Below are 17295 nucleotides of genomic sequence, written 5' to 3'. Positions count from 1 at the left end.
AACAAAAAACGTTTTTCCCACCGCATTATAGGAGTGATGAAATCTGTCAGTCAGTTTGTCGACTGTTTACAACAACAATTAGCAGAACTGTGAATGCAGCTCTGGACTATAATACCAATTGTAATTCAGGATATGTATAATATTTACCAAGTTGCATCTCTTTTTCTAGTGTGAACATACAATTTAAAGGAAATGATACAATTGATGGAACACATTTTGTTTTAGTACCATACACATAATGATATTTATTAAAGATAGTCTTTTCCAGTCATGTTGCTTACAATTGGAATTATGTCTATGGACACCGTAAGACCCTATTGCAAATTTTGTTAAATATATTGCCAGCTCTTGTCTTTAAGAGGGAAGCAGAACCTTAATGTTTCAATTCAATGGATAGTAAACAATTAGCTAAACTGGGAAATGAAAGTCGGTTCACTTGAGTCCACTAGATTAACCCTCCTCCACTCTAGACTATTTTAGTTATTACAAGAGACGGGAATACATACTATTATTAGCTGTCTTTAGAACCTTGACAGGGAGAGTAAGCTTATCTAAAGCTGAGGAGTAAACATTACAAAGCAATAAAGGGTTAATAAAATGATTAACAAAATCCCATTAAAACGTTTACAGAAATGTTCTGTTTAATTTTCCAATATGGTACATTGTTGAAGGCCATAAAGTAATAGAGTAATAAAATAAAAAGTAGCCCAGAGAGTGTATAAAATTGGCCTGGTAACCATTTATGTATGTCATGACTTTTATTGACTACTTTACCTTTGTGTCAGTTTCTTACTAGGCCTTGTAAATGTTATACTTATAAGGATGTTTGAAAGCGGCTGAAGGTCACACTATTGATTGCAGAATTCAAAACCCCAGAAAATAGCAAGAAATAAAAAATTTAGGATATGCCTAGATAATGCAGATGTCTCATGTTCCACTTTGAATGTCAATGTTTTGTGCCCTCACCACTATGAAAACCATTTTATTTTCTTTACAAAATAATTCATTTTTGTGGCGCCGCATTACAAGACCCATAACATTTTTCTTTTTCCATCCACTTAGCTTTATAGGGGCTTGTGAGGGATAACTTGTAGTTTGCATTTGGGTACATTTGACTTTTTGATTACTTTATATTCCTGTTTTTTAGAGGCGAGGTGAACAAAAAACAGATACTATCGTCTTTTAGTTTTTTTTACTTTATGTTAATTTGTCATGGCTATGGGGTATGTGGACCCACTAGGCCACTCCGCCAAAAGTCAATAACAGTCTCTAGGATAAGAGTACCTGGATAGATGATTTGGCAAACATTCAGCGTGGCAGAAACTAGGTGTAGTAGAAACGTGGCGTAGTAGACACTTGGCACAGATGACACATTGGACAGATGACACTCTCGACTCCGACACTAGATAATGCACTAGAACAAACATAATTATTGGATACGGGATACAGGAAATGGGAACACTGGATACAGGATACAACTAAGGGACCATTTGCAAAAGGCTAACAGGGGCAAACACAACAATGCTCAGGCAAGGAGAGGAAGGGCCCTTTTTAAAGTCCAGGGTGTAAAAGGATTGGCTGGGGAACTTTGAACTAATGCGCGAGCTGGCCCTTTAAGGCCGAGAGTGAGCACGCACGTGCACCTTACATGACATAGAAGGGAGCTGCAGCCGCGTGTGCCGGCGTCTCTGGGGATGGAGATGTCGGCATGAAGAAAGAGTCCTGCGGTCGCATTTGCCAGTAAGTAGGACGTGCCGGCGGTCTGCGACCGCGGGCAGAACATAGTTTAATAGTACGGCTGGTTATGGATGCGGCAATACAAATTTTATGTGTATATTATTTCTTCTTTTTTTTTTTCAGAAATAAAAAGCTCTATATTTTAGAACGGGCATTGGCTTTTTTTTTTCATCCTCTCCTCTCGCGGAATACCAGCAGCATGGGGGTGTTGAGGTCTGGCAGTAACTAAAGCCTCTGAATCTATCTTCAATAAGATTTTGGCTGCCAGAATTTAATTATTTATCTAGATGGTTGTGTGAAGCAAGGAAGGAAGGGATGTAGAGCTCTTAGCTCTGACCCCTTTTAAGAAATATCATAAAATTAATCAGCACAAAACTTTGCAAAATGATAGGTACCCTTTTGGACAAAAATTGCCAGATATACCTCAAATTTGTTTCCTGCATTCATATTATTTGAGTTGATAAGGTTAAAGTCTTCACCTCTCAGAGCAGAACATTGCATTACAGTATTCATCAACTTGTGAAAAGCCGTCTGCTATCTGTAATAAGAAGTTCCTGTCTGTCGGTTCCGATTACGATGTAGTCAGCAGATCAACTGGCATTGGAACATCTGTTTGGCTTGTTAAGGGATGGCTATCTGATATTGAAATTTGACTGTGATAAATTGCACTTAGAATTATGTCTATGAAACCAACAGCAAAGTAAAGGATAAGAAAAAACACATTCATGGCCAAATAAAAGAAGATGAAATTCGTTTTTGTGAGTGAGCCACACAAGCCATCAGCAACTATGGGTGCCATCAAAGAGACATATACCGAAAGTCAAACTTCAGGCAAATGTTCATATCTAGTAAAATGGTCCAACCAGGGGCATCTAACCCTTTCATGACCGGCTGGTTTCAGACCTTGATGCTCAAAGCAATATTTTCTCTTTTTGGAATCATGTTTTCTAAAGGTGAATATTTCTTAGGGTTCATTCAGACGAGCGTAAAACTCATCCGTGTGCTGTTCGTGAGAATCCCGCACAGCACACTGACCCATTGATTTCAATGGGGCCATTCACACATGCGTGAGTTCTCACACAGCGTGTGTCCGTTTCATGAAACTCACTGTATGTCCTATATTGGTGCGTTTTTCACGCACCTACGCGCCCATTGAAGTCAATGGGTGCATGAAAATCACGCACAGCACATGGATGCACATCTGTGTGCTGTGCGTGATTTGCACATCAATTCCATTGAAAAATAAAAAAGATGTGCTTTGCGAGTGCGTGAAGAACACATGCCACTCGCAAAGCACAGATGCAATAATGCAACGCACACGGACCAGATTTACGCACGTATTTCACGCGCTTGAATTTGATACGCTCGTGTGAATGTAGGCTTAACCTAAGTTTTGGGTTTTTTTTGTTTTTTTTTTCGGACACGGGGCTTTCTTATTATTTAAAATTGGAGCTGGTGCCTGTGGATTCAGAGAGGTGTACGCTTTTTAGGGGGGTAGAGAGTCTGTTTTTGTATTTTTTACTTTTATTTTCTGATTTTACTTGTTTGTTTAATTTTACAATTAAATCACTATTACCAGTAATGAATATACACAGACATGCAGAGAAGATGCATTCACACATGCCCCCAATCCCCTAGGTAGAACTGAGTTTAGGGGGTCCCGCTCTACAGATAGGTATGGGTCCCAGAGGTTGGACCCGCATCTATCGGACATATATGGCATATCCTGTAGATATGCCATAAATGTCCCTGATGGGCAAACCCCTTTAATGCTGAATGTAATACAAAAACAGAATTCAAATATCTAGTACAAAATAAATGATGTTGCAAATTTTGCAATCATGATCAATCTATCGATCATTATTCAGTAGGGTAGCCTTTATTTTTTTTAAAACAGCCTCACAGCGACATCTCTTTGAGCCAAGAGTTTGAAGCTCTTCCTGCGTTATTACATGGTGCCATGTAACAATTATAGCCTCCAATTAATTGCCTTTTATTTGATGGACGCCTCATAGTCAAAGTTAAAGTGTAGATAATAAATAGAGCAATGGCACAAAAAAAAGAGTTAATTGGACACCCACGAAAAAAAGCTGGATTGTTGTATTATGTGAATTTGGTCTTTTCTATGCTGAAATGACCAAGGAAGTTAGTGGGACAGTTGGTGGAGCACAAAAGTTTTGTTTATAGAAATTTTGCTGAGTTTTGGTTCCTGTAAGGGCAAAGCCACACGTGGCGGAATTCCTCTTGAATTCCGCAGCGGACACTCCGCAGCGTTAATCCGCAGCGGAGCCGTTTGTCCATTGACTTCCACTTTTATTTAGCAGTGTTCGTTTAGACGATGCGTAAAATTCCGCTGCGGAGCATAGGCTGCGGAGCGGAATTTGGTGTCCGCAGCATGCTAGGGCTGTTGCGGAGTTGTGGTGGACTGGTTGCGGACTCATGGCGGAATTTCTCCATTGACTTCAATGGAGATTCTAAGTTCCGCAATGAAGTCCGCAGCTGTCATGAAAATTTTATATGTGCTGCGGATGCGTCTTGCTTTTTTGACATGGCATTTCTTCATTCTGGCTGGACCTATGTATTTCTAGGTCTACAGCCAGACTGAGGAAGTCAATGGGGCTCCCGTAATTACGGGAGCGTTGCTAGGAGACGTCAGTAAATAGTCACTGTCCAGGGTGCTGAAAGAGTTAAGCGATCGGCAGTAACTGTTTCTGCACCCTGGACAGTGACTACCGATCCCAATATACAGAAACCTGTCAAAAAAATAGAAGTTCATACTTACCGAGAACTCCCTGCTTCTGTCTCCAGTCCGGCTTCCCAGGATGACGTTTCAGTCTAAGTGACGGCTGCAGCCAATCACAGGCTGCAGCGGTCACATGGACTGCCGCGTCATCCAGGGAGGTCGGGCTGGATGCCGAAAGAGGGACGCGTCACCAAGACAACGGCCGGTAAGTATGAAATTCTTTTACTTTCACTAGGGAAAGTGCTGTCCCTTCTCTCTATCCTGCACTGATAGAGAGAAGGGAAGCACTTTTCCCGCAGTACGCAGCAGCTAGTCCGCATCAATTTACTGCACATTTTGGGCAGATCCGCAACAGAATCTGCAACGCAGATTCTGTAAGGCATTAATGCGGACAGTTGCGGAGGAAATCCGCCACGTGTGGGCATGCCCTAATAATCCAATCCTGATGCAATCTGACGCATTAATACTAGTTAGAATTCTTTTCATAAAATGCAATGAATTTTGTCAACATATTTAAATAAACAAAAACACTTTCCTCAGCTTTAAAGGGAAACTGTCAGCAGAATTATGCCCACCCAACGACTCCCAGCGCTGGGCACTTAAAAACATGTGGACACATACCTTCGTGTCCCTTCATAGCCTCTTCATTGACAAGAAAATTAACTTTATTGCAGTATGCAAATGAGGTGGCAAGTGCCACGCGGGCAGTCCCAACCAGTGCTCCGGGTCTCACTTTGTAACCATGTCCAACTCCTCCTCGGTGTTTAGTAGAGGGTTTAGTGGCAAGAGCAGGAGCATTTTCCGTTCCTGAGACCACCCTCGGAGCACTTGCGGGCTAATTTGGATTAAAGTTTGTTTTCTCTTCAATGAAAACACTATGAAAGCCCACATAAATATGTCCACCATTGTAAGTACTCTACCAAGCACTGTAAGTGGTATGGCAGGCGTAAATCATCTGACAGACTCCCTTAAATATCCAATTATTATGTAAATGAAGTATTTCTAATCCAACAACATTATTTTCTCATATTGTTAATCTATATCTTCTAGGCATTCATCATATGGAAGACTACTAGAAGACCAAGATTATGGGTCTCTAGGAAACTACAACAATCCTCTCTATGATGACTCATGAGGGAAGGACTGCATGGTCAAGAAGAACAAAACATTGTCTTTGGTCCTATTGTTGTGCCGGGTCAGAGCAACAAATACACAATTCCTTTAAATCCTCAGGCCTGCTGAAATAACCTATCACATTGTATATCTGCTGTGTAATGAACAAAGTCATGAACTGAAAACCAAAGTGAAATTTCTGTACTATTCTGTGTAATCATCATTCTCCATACATGTCTTCTGGCTTATAGCAAATCACATAGATGATGGCTCCATAGTCTGTTCCATATCCTAATAACTACTAGCCTTATTTAAGAAATGAATAAATATATATTTTTTAATGAAATAGCAGTTTTGCACATGTGAAATGATCCTGGCATTCAATCAATAATTTTAAGGAATATTAACATTATTAAAGCATTTTTTATAAACCCAAAGAAAAGCGTTGTTACACATAATTACAGTTTATATAACAGATGTACATCAAGGTTAATCCAGATCATTTTGTATCATTATTATTATTATTATTATGCAGAACGATAGCTGATAGTAAATTATTGAGCATCCTAGCACATAAAAATGAAGTGTGATTCACATTGCCATTAGCATACGCCAGGGTATAATGTACAAATATTGCACTAGGTAGGGCTGTTTAGGTCAGCGGAGTCTTGCCCCTGTATAGACCACCTCACTTATGTTAGTACTTGATTTCTTTATTTTATATTCCATTATACTAGCCTATTCTATTTTCCTATTTATACAGTACAGGGTGTAGTGAGTTGCAACAGAAGAGATGTAGTCAAGTTGTCATTTGGTACTGAGCTATATAATTTATCTGGCACCTTAAAATCGAACTCTACTGCAGTAACTACATACATGCATTAGTATTACATACCGTAGCAGATTATATACTGAGTAAAGTGTGAGTGTTCAAGTTGCCTAGCAACAACTTGACTTCCTGCCTGGGTGACTACCATTTCAATACATGTAGCTACATGTTTAGATGAGGTCACAGGAAGTTCTTTCTGCTATATATTGCCTTCCGATGCTACACAAGGTTATTTCAGGTACACCCTACAGGGTGGGATGGGGGGTGTCTTTCCGCTCATAAGGGGGCTTGTGGAAGACAATGTGTAACCAATAGATATATGATATACAAAGAACAACCCTAGCACTCAGTAGAAAGAATGAATGTAGATTTTTAAAAATGCTTTATTCCAAGATATTTGTGGTTTATTTAGTCAAGCGATTTTTTGTTGGACGTTTCGGCCTATCCCAGGCCTCTGTCACAATCGCTGTATAGGAGTAAAGCCTGGTATAGTGGTATGGCGTCTGCCAGACGCTCTGAGGTGAGTATCGGTATCGCTTGACTAAATAAACCACAAATATCTTGGAATTAGTGACTGCGGGTCCTGCGGGTCTCTGAGTCGCAGCATCCACCTGTTATCGATCACATCTAAGTTTATCAGCTGATCAGATTGGTTTGACATTACCGATCGCTCATAAACCCATGCTGATGCTGCATTAACAGTTTATTTGCATTGAGATACTCGAGAATATCATCTCTTAGAAGACCCTCCAATATTTTGACCCCTTTTTGAATATTGGCACCACATTTGCTATGCGCCAGTCTTCTGGAACAGACCCAGTCATGATAGAATCCTTAAATATCAGAAATAAGGGTCTGTTTATCACGGTACTTAATTCTTGCAGAACGCGGGGGGTGTATGTCATCCGGACCCGGGCATTTGTCTATTTTAGTGATTTTAAGGCGGCGCTGCACTTCTTGCTGGGTTAAGCAGGTGACATTTAATGTAGAATTTACTTGATCTCTATAATCATGTCGTCTGTCATTGGATTTTCCTGTGTGAATATATCAGAGAAGAAGGCATTTGATTGATTGGACTTTTCCTCATCCTCCTCCACAATTATATCCAGATTATTTTTGAGTGGGCCAATACTTTCAGTTTCTTATTATTTATGAGCTAAACACAAAGAATGGTTATAAACCATACCTAATAGAAATCCCAAAATATGCACTCAATATATAGCACGGTGCCGTTTTGGAAGACAATAATTCAAAAAGAGAAAAAAAATTAATAAATAAATATTTTCCAAAACAAACCAGGCACTCTTTGGGATAAGAATAATTTTGTATACATTTTATTGAATTCCATATAAAAATATATTTTTTAGATTTTTCATATATATATATATATATATATATCTTTCCTCTTTTTTCCATAATATAAATTTTTGAGGGAAAAGGAAAGGGTTTGAATAAACACATTTTTTTCAAACCAGATGTACACAATTTAAAAATTTCTCCTGGCCAGGATACCAACACAAACTTTTATAACCTTACTTCCATCAATTTATCCCCCTCTAAACATAGTGACATATCATCATGATAGGTTATCTTAATACTCATCTTCATGTTGATCTCACAATTCAGCACGGACTGGAGATTCGCTCCTTTCCACTATGTTCCTCCTCCTGGAACAATTGTAGGGTTGAGGCAGACTTTGGAGATATACCAATTGGGTTTTTACCCCTTCGGTCTTTTCAATGGCCGATCACAATTCTCCGTCCTGAATTGTGAGATCAACATGAAGATGAGTATTAAATTCTTTACCTATACTTGCATTGCCATCATATAAGAGGAACTGTCCTTGCTAGTTTCGGATCAAAATTTAAAAAGAAGAAAAAACGCAAGTGTGAACTGAGACCAACGGTGTCTGAATAAAAATCTCAAAAAACGTTTTTTTCCAGCTAATTACTCATATGTGTTTCTTAAATGGCTTGTGTATAAAATTTATATTACTTAGTTAACCTATCATGATGATATGTCACTATGTTTAGAGGAGGATAAATTGATGGAAGTAAGGTTATAAAAGTTTGTGTTGGTATCCTGGCCAGGAGACATTTTTAAATTGTGTACATCTGGTTTGAAAAAAATGTGTTTATTCAAACCCTTTCCTCTTCCCCCAAAAATGTCTATTATGGAAAAAAGAGGAAAGAGATATAGGTATACATGTGTATATATATATATATATATATATATATATATATATATATATATATATGAAAAATCCAAAAAATATATTTTTATATGGAATTCAATAAAATTTATACAAAATTATTCTTATCCCAAAGAGTGCCTGGTTTGTTTTGGAAAATATTTATTTATTTATTATTTTTCTCTTTTTCTTATTTATGTCATTGAAAAATATTTTTGTGTTATTTTTACTTTCTTTGACAAGTCTCTCTATTTCAATCTTTGCTCCTTTATTTGTCTTTTACACAACTTATTTTTTTCTTTATACTTATTTAATGCCACATCACTACTGTCTTGCTTTAGTAGTTTGAACACTTTCTTTTTATCATTTATTGCCCCCTTACTGTTTTATATAACCACATGGGTTTCATTCTTTCTAGCTTGTTTATTCTCATAAGGTATATATTTTTCTCAGGGCCTATTTAAGAGGCTTTTAAAAATGTCCTATTTAATTTGTGTGTGTTTATTTTTGAGGACATTGTCCCAGTTTATGCCCTTAAAGGCTATGTACGCCTTTAAAAAATATTTTTTTCTCTGACACGCAAGATCGAACTATTACCGATCACATCTAAGTTCATAACTTAGATGTGATCGATAACAGGTGGATGAGATCCGCTTTCACTGAACCCATCAGTTCCGATGACCTGACGGATTCAGGTCTTAGTGCAAGATACAAAGCAGCTTTATCTCAAAAAGTTTTTGTTTTTTTAATAACCTGTAGTAATTACAAAGTTGCACCACTGACATTGATAGACATTTGTGTGTATATATATGTATATGTATATATATATATATATATGTGTATATGTGTATATATATATATATATATATATATATATATATATATAAACTTTTCAAAGGTGTACATAGCTTTTATGTATTGTAACGCATTTACCTAAATGAAAGTGGTTTGTTCTTTTTGTTCTTAAAGAACCCTATGCAAATTGGAGAATTTACTTTTAGTGAAATGTTCAGCTTTCCCTCTGCATTGGCTTCTTGTATCCTCATGTTCTAACTAATTTTAGGGCATGACCACACGTGGCGGATTTCCTCCGCAACTGTCCGCATCAATGCCGCACAGAATCTGCGTTGCAGATTCTGCTGCGGATCTGCACAAAATGTGCAGAAAATTGATGCGGACTGGCCGCTGCGGACTGCAGGAAAAGTGCTTCCCTTCTCCCTATTCAGTGCAGGATAGAGAGAAGGGACAGCACTTTCCCTAGTGAAAGTCAAAGAAATTCATACTTACCGCCCGTTGTCTTGGTGACGCGTCCCTCTTTCGGCATCCAGCCCGACCTCCCTGGATGACGCTCCAGTCCATGTGACCGCTGCAGCCTGTGCTTGGCCTGTGATTGGCTGCAGCCGTCACTTACACTGAAACGTCATCCTGGGAGGCCGGACTGGAGACAGACGCAGGGAGTTCTCGGTAAGTATGAACTTATATTTTTTTTTTACAGATACATGTATATTGAGATCGGTAGTCACTGTCCCGGGTGCAGAAACAGTTACTGCCGATCGCGTAACTCTTTCAGCACCCTGGACAGTGACTATTTACAGACGTCTCCTAGCAACGCTCCCGTCATTACGGGAGCCCCATTGACTTCCTCAGTCTGGCTGTAGACCTAGAAATACATAGGTCCAGCCAGAATGAAGAAATGTCATGGTAGTAAAAACAATACGCTCCGCAGCACACATAAGATCTGCGGACTTCATTGCGGAATTTTGACTCTCCATTGAAGTCAATGGAGAAATTCCGCCATGAGTCCGCAACCAGTCCGCCACTGCTCCGCAACAGACAGAGCATGCTGCGGACACCAAATTCCGCTCCGCAGCCTATGCTCCGCAGCGGAATTTTACGCCTAGTCTAAACGAACACTGCTAAATTAAAGTGTAAGTCAATGGACAAACGGCACCGCTGCGGATTAACGCTGCGGAGTGTCCGCAGCGGAATTTCAGTGAAATTCCGCCACGTGTGAACCCGCCCTTAGCCTTTTTCGCATTTGGTGAACCATATCAGTCATTTCAATACATTGCTTGGTACACTGGTTTTATACTAAATCACCTTAAGAACATTTACTAAACACTGGAAGTATTGTATCACAAAGTATTATGCTGTGTGACTTTTTTCAGAAATGTGAGTCATTTGCAGAGGAAATCCTAGGGCTGAACAGCTGGAAGCAGGGAAATAGATCGAAGCCCAGTTGCTGGAAATATATACCCTGTGGTGATTGCTTAATGTATCATTGCCGTGTCTTTTCATTTGTGTTGTGGCCTCTTTTGAACTGTACTGTATGTGGTATTTTACAATTTTGAGGGATATGAGATGAAGAGGTATTATGTAAAAATAGCTATTATTTAACGTAAAAGGTTCCCCGAATTAGTGAAAATATTAGGGATTTACAACATCCGCAATATAACATTAGCTATAGCTGGATCAAACTGCCAGCGGAAAGTATGAGAACACAGGGAACCTCACCCACACAATATATAATTGTTTTTAAAGGGTTTGTCTGGTTTAGACAACCCATTTTCATATGCCTAATCAGATTATATTTTATTAGATTATAGCTAATATCCTTCATTCTAGACCTCCATTAACAAGCCAGAGCATGGAGCAGTTACAAAGAGCGTCTCTCACTCTGGAGGACCTAAACATGCATTACATGGACAACCCATTGATTTCAATGGATGCCATGTAATGCTTCATTCCCCCTGTGGTGTCACTGCAGGGGAATTGAACACTTGCTACCAGGTTCCTTTGCAGATTACAATTGATTGCATGGGGTCCCAGCAGCAGGACATCCTATCATCAGCTGATTTCCAGTGCAACCTTCTAGTAAAAAGGGATTGCCAAATGCAGACAACCGCCTTAAGGGTATGTGCACACACACTAATTACGTCCGTAATTGACGGACGTATTTCGGCCACAAGTCCCGGACCGAACACAGTGCAAGGAGTCGGGCTCCTAGCATCATACTTATGTACGATGCTAGAAGTCCCTGCCTCGCTGCAGGACAACTGTCCCGTACTGTAAACATGATTATACTACGGGACAGTTGTCCTGCAGCAAGGCAGGGACTCCTAGCGTCGTACATAAGTATGATGCTAGGAGCCCGGCTCCCTGCACTGTGTTCGGTCCGGTATTTGCGGCCGAAATACGTCCGTCAATTACGGACGTAATTAGTGTGTGTGCACATACCCTAATAATCATTGCTTTTAAAGGGGTTGTCTACTGAACAACTCTTATAAAATGCACAAGCTGTGTTATGTGCACTGTTGTAATTCTGCAGGGAATGTAAGCATTTCCAACTAATAGACTTTGCCCCAGGGGCACTCTGAGTCTGAAGGGTTGTCTAAACTGGACAATCTCTTTAAGTTACTTTCCAAAAACATTCATGTTTTTCTCACACTCCACCTTTATTATCAGCTGTTGAATTCAATAGTTTTGCGTTTTAGTTGTGACATGGTGACATTAGGAATGCCGTCACTTACTAGCCTCCAGTTTCTTATGATGCTTTCAGCTAATCAGCATTCAAGGCATTTTGTAGCTTGCTATTTATTTTGACCTACTGTGATGTTTTGTATGATACATCATTGTAACTAAGAAATATCAGTTTACAACCATATTTGAAACACACTGGATTGATGAGAATGTAAACCTGTCCTTGCTCGTAGAGCACAGCAAGCATTACCTAAGACACATATGTATTACACACTCTGTATATCATTTCTTTGCCTCTTTCAATCAATAAAGTGTTAAGGCTTAAACTCCATTTCATTTTGCTGTCTTATTGGAAGCCGTTTCATCAACGCAGTGAGTGATTATTTTGTAATGACTATTTCCCTAGCTCTGGGGAGGGGCAGGTTGGAACCAGGAAAACACACACACACACACACACACTATACCTAACCCTATAATGCCAGACACAGCCCATGGATGGCCAGAAATGGCGCTATTTCTAGAAAAAAAAGCAAACCTTTTTTTTCTACTGTAATACAACTCCTTTAAAATGCAGTCTGTACCTGGCTGATATATTACTGTATGTAAAACAACTCCAAAATGGAGATACAGTTTAACCCCTTAAAGAGGACCTGTGACTTCTCCTGACATGTCTTCTTTAATAAATACTTGTTTTCCCCATGAAACAACAATTATGGAACATATATTATTACAACTTTGTTTCGTTTCTCTCTTATTTCTCCAAGAAATGTATGAAATAAATTGACAACTGGGTGTTACCATTCCACTTGTCAAAGGGGCGTGTCTCTACATGGTCTCACTCTGTGAGCACTGATTGGACATTGTCAGTCTGTGTAGGGACACACCCCCAACTGGTAACACCCAGCTGTCAATTTATTCATACATTTTTAGGAGCAATGACAGAAAAACTGTACAACGTAAAGTTCTAAGAAATTTCTCCAGAATTGTTATTTCATGGGGAATACAATTATTTACTAAAACAGACATGTCAGGAGAGGTGATAGGTCCTCTTTAAAGGGAACCAGTCACGGTGAAAATGCAGTCCAATCTGTGAGCAGCATGTTTGATTGGAGGAGGAGCTAAGCAGTTTGATATATAGTATTGTGGAAAAAGAATCCGTATAACTTGTTATTTATTCATTTAAACCTCTGCTCACTCTGGGCTTAGGGGTCATGTGGGCGGTCCTACTCAGTTATTTGTAAGCACACTTATACAGTAGAGGTTTTCAATCATTGACCGCCCACTGGACTCCTAAGCCCAGAATGATTAGAGGTTTGAATTAACAGATTACAAGTTATACATAATATTTCCCCACCAAACTATATATTAATCTGCTCAGCTCCTGCTCTATAACATGCAGTCTGCCAAAAAGACTGCAATTTTAACATTACAGGTTCTCTTCAAACCTATAAGTAGTGACAGAGACACTGATTTCAGATGCTGTGGTGTCGTTTTTGTAAAACGTACACTTTTTTTTGTTGCAGCACTTGCATATCACTATGAGGTAGGAGTCCGGTGTTTTTATGAGCTACCGCTGCCTTTGCCCTCCCACCGCTAAATCAAACTTCTTCAAACTTTCTCCCATTTAAGTGGCTGTAATACTGTGAAGCACTTTTACAAGTGTGTTGTCGTTTTACAGTACAGAGCAGTGACAAGAATGAAGTGGAAGCAGCACGACCACCGCAGCCCCTCCAAACAGCTGATTGGTGGGGGTGCTGAGATTTGGACCCCCACTGATCAGATATTAATGGCCTATCCTGAGGATAGGTCATCAAATTCTTTTCACTGAAAAACCCCTTTAATTTCCTACTGATCTGTTCCATTTCCGCTGGTGAACGGCTGAGGAGTGGGGCTTACAAAAAGGCGGGGCTGAACAATCTGTGTGTCCTACAGCAGAGGAGGAGCCTCCTGTTGCAGCCAATTGTTTTTCAGCCAGACACAGGAATGTGAGAAGGATGGGGGCGAAATGGCTGATCTAGAACACATGTATTAGAATTCTTGATGTATTTCTTAATATTAATTGTAATATGGGACAAAATGAGGGGAAATTTATGAGAGGAATTGCTGGCATATTTTTTATTTTCTTGTGAATTTTTTATGTTTACTGTTCCTTTAATCTACTATATTGGGGTGTGCCAAATTTGTGTGTTACGAAGATGGGCTGGTAGGAATAGGAGTCAAACCAATAGCAACTACTGAGATGCCAAGTAATAGATGCAGTTATTGTTGTGATTGTCATGTGACACAAAGAAGAACTTTAGTTATTGTTGCAGTTCTTAAAGGGTTTGTCTCGATCAGCTGATCACTTAGATCTGGCCAGCCATACATTTCCCATGCAGAGGCCACTGCAGGGAAATCAATGTAATATTACATGCCAGCCATTCCAAAACATGGATAGGCCGGGTACGCCGGAGCGACAGACCCTGTTTGCAGCGGCTCTCTGCTCTGGCTAATAGAGGGTTAGCCCGACCCCTTCTATGACACCCATTTTCCCTAAAAGGGACAGTTATTGTCCTGATGAGACGCCTTTAATTTCTAACACCCCCCTTACTATTACTCATACCTCAAAGTCATGAAGACAGATGTTCTATTAGTCACCACTTTATTTATACAATATACTGAGTATCTGTGTTTTACTCCAAGCATTATAAAACTCTACCCATCAGCAGCCAGGTACTCTAATTGTATAATACCCAACACAGTGACTGTCACCTTAATAAGCACAGAGAAATTTTGTTTCATTCTTATACCCCACACTTTGTTGGTTGACTCCACTCTGCTCTATTCTGAAGAATAATGGCATTAAAATCATAAATAAATGAGAGTAAGGGCGGGTTCACACATAGCGGAATTTCACTTAAATTCCGCTGCGGACACTCCGCAGCGTTAATCCGCAGCGGAGCCGTTTCTCCATTGACTTTCACTTTAATTTAGCAGTGTTCGTTTACACGATGCGTACAATTCCGCTGCGGAGCATAGGCTGCGGAGCGGAATTTGTTGTCCGCAGCATGCTCTGTCTGTTGCGGAGCAGTGGCGGACTGGTTGCGGACTCATGGCGGAATTTCTCCATTGACTTCAATGGAGAGTCAAAATTCCGCAATGAAGTCCGCAGATCTTATGTGTGCTGCGGAGCGTATTGTTTTTACTACCATGACATTTCTTCATTCTGGCTGGACCTATGTATTTCTAGGTCTACAGCCAGACTGAGGAAGTCAATGGGGCTCCCGTAATGACGGGAGCGTTGCTAGGAGACGTCTGTAAATAGTCACTGTCCAGGGTGCTGAAAGAGTTACGCGATCGGCAGTAACTGTTTCTGCACCCGGGACAGTGACTACCGATCTCAATATACATGTATCTGTAAAAAAACATATAAGTTCATACTTACCGAGAACTCCCTGCGTCTGTCTCCAGTCCGGCCTCCCAGGATGACGTTTCAGTGTAAGTGACGGCTGCAGCCAATCACAGGCCAAGCACAGGCTGCAGCGGTCACATGGACTGGAGCGTCATCCAGGGAGGTCGGGCCGGATGCCGAAAGAAGGACGCGTCACCAAGACAACGGGCGGTAAGTATGAATTTCTTTGACTTTCACTAGGGAAAGTGCTGTCCCTTCTCTCTATCCTGCACTGAATAGGGAGAAGAGAAGCACTTTTCCTGCAGTCCGCAGCGGCCAGTCCGCATCAATTTTCTGCACATTTTGTGCAGATCCGCTGCAGAATCTGCAACGCAGATTCTGTGCGGCATTGATGCGGACAGTTGCGGAGGAATTCCGCCATGTGTGGTCATGCCCTAACCTATGAAAGGTCAGCTGTAATAATGTTTGATAGGATGCCTGTAAACAATACTGTATGACTCACCGACTACTTATTTATAAGGTATCCCTCATTAATATGCTATTGTACGTTTCGCTGGTACTATATTTGTCCTTGCTGTGTGCTATTATTGATTTATGTTTACAGGGACTGGACATGACAGCTCTTCAATATGTTCCACTTCTCAGCTACGGAACTCATGGATAAGTAAGCAATGCAACATTCTTTGCCTCCCTCAGATGAATGAATTCACACCAAAATGTGTGAATTTATAGAAAATCACAAAGATCTTTAAAAATTTAGCTGAACAGGTCAAAGAAATGAAAAAATATGATTATCAATACAGTAGTATATAGCAGACATATGCTGGCCTATTAAAGAGCAGTATAAAATAATGACAGGACGATATTACAATATAAATACCAAATTACTCTATTAATGATGCATTAGGAGACAAATTTACATTAAAAAAATCATTGAAGAATATAACATAATAAATTACAAAAACCCAAAATAGATGGGGTTGAGAAAGAGATTCCATACATACAGCTAAAAACAATATAGTACATAGACTTTTCTCTATTAGGGTATGTCCACACGCACTGTTTTCAGATGTAATTCGGGCGTTTTACGCCTCGAATTACGCCTGAAAAAACGGCTCCATTACGCCTACAAACATCTGCCCATTGCTTTCAATGGGTTTTACGATGTTCTGTTCCCACGAGGTGTAATTTTATTCGTCACTGTCAAAAGACGGCGCGTAAAAATACGCCCGCATCAAAGAAGTGCATGTCACTTCTTGGGACGTTTTTGGAGCCGTTTTTCATTGACGCCGTTGAAAAACAGCTCCAATAACGTCCGTAAAATACACCGCGAAAAACGCGAGTAGTTACAGAAAAGTCTGAAAATCAGGAGCTGTTTTCGCCTGAAAACAGCTCCGTAATTTCAGATGTATTTTGCTAAGCCGTGTGAACATACCCTTATGGTTTTTAGCTGTGGGGATGGGATCTGTTTCGTATCCGCATCTAGTTTTGCGTTTATTTATTATGATATATTCTTGTAGGTACAGATAGACATATAGGCATGGGATTTGTGGTAATTAATATGACAGGTCCGGCTAACTAGCATTCCAAAGTGCACAAAAACATGGGTTAATAGCCACTAAGAAACAACACAGTGTACTTCTAGTTAAGAGTCTGCTGCGTTACATCCACCTCGTCTCTAATTATTGACCGCCACTGTTCGTATGCCTGTATATATCAAGCATTGGTGAGAGGGGTGGGATGAGATGGGGAGGGGGTTGGTGGGCTCGTGAATACAGCAAACTCATAACTATATGCTTGTTTTATACATT

The 17295-nt window shown here is 40.0% G+C and overlaps 1 protein-coding gene across 1 annotated transcript in view; it reads left to right on the top strand.

The window, feature by feature from the left end:
• Positions 1-7688, top strand: part of PARM1 (prostate androgen-regulated mucin-like protein 1) — a 77453-nt gene extending 69765 nt beyond the window's left edge. Inside the window, exon 4 of the mRNA XM_075849783.1 lies at positions 5531-7688. Within this exon, the coding sequence (XP_075705898.1) occupies positions 5531-5615 (85 nt within the window). The 3' untranslated portion in view covers positions 5616-7688. The remainder of the gene's footprint in view (positions 1-5530) is intronic.
• Positions 7689-17295: the final 9607 nt, after the last annotated feature.

This window comes from Rhinoderma darwinii, chromosome 1 (assembly GCF_050947455.1).
Source record: "Rhinoderma darwinii isolate aRhiDar2 chromosome 1, aRhiDar2.hap1, whole genome shotgun sequence".
Lineage (NCBI taxonomy): Eukaryota > Metazoa > Chordata > Amphibia > Anura > Rhinodermatidae > Rhinoderma > Rhinoderma darwinii.
The sequence above is the reverse complement of the archived record's forward strand: the minus strand, read 5'-3'. Positions and strand labels throughout refer to the sequence as shown.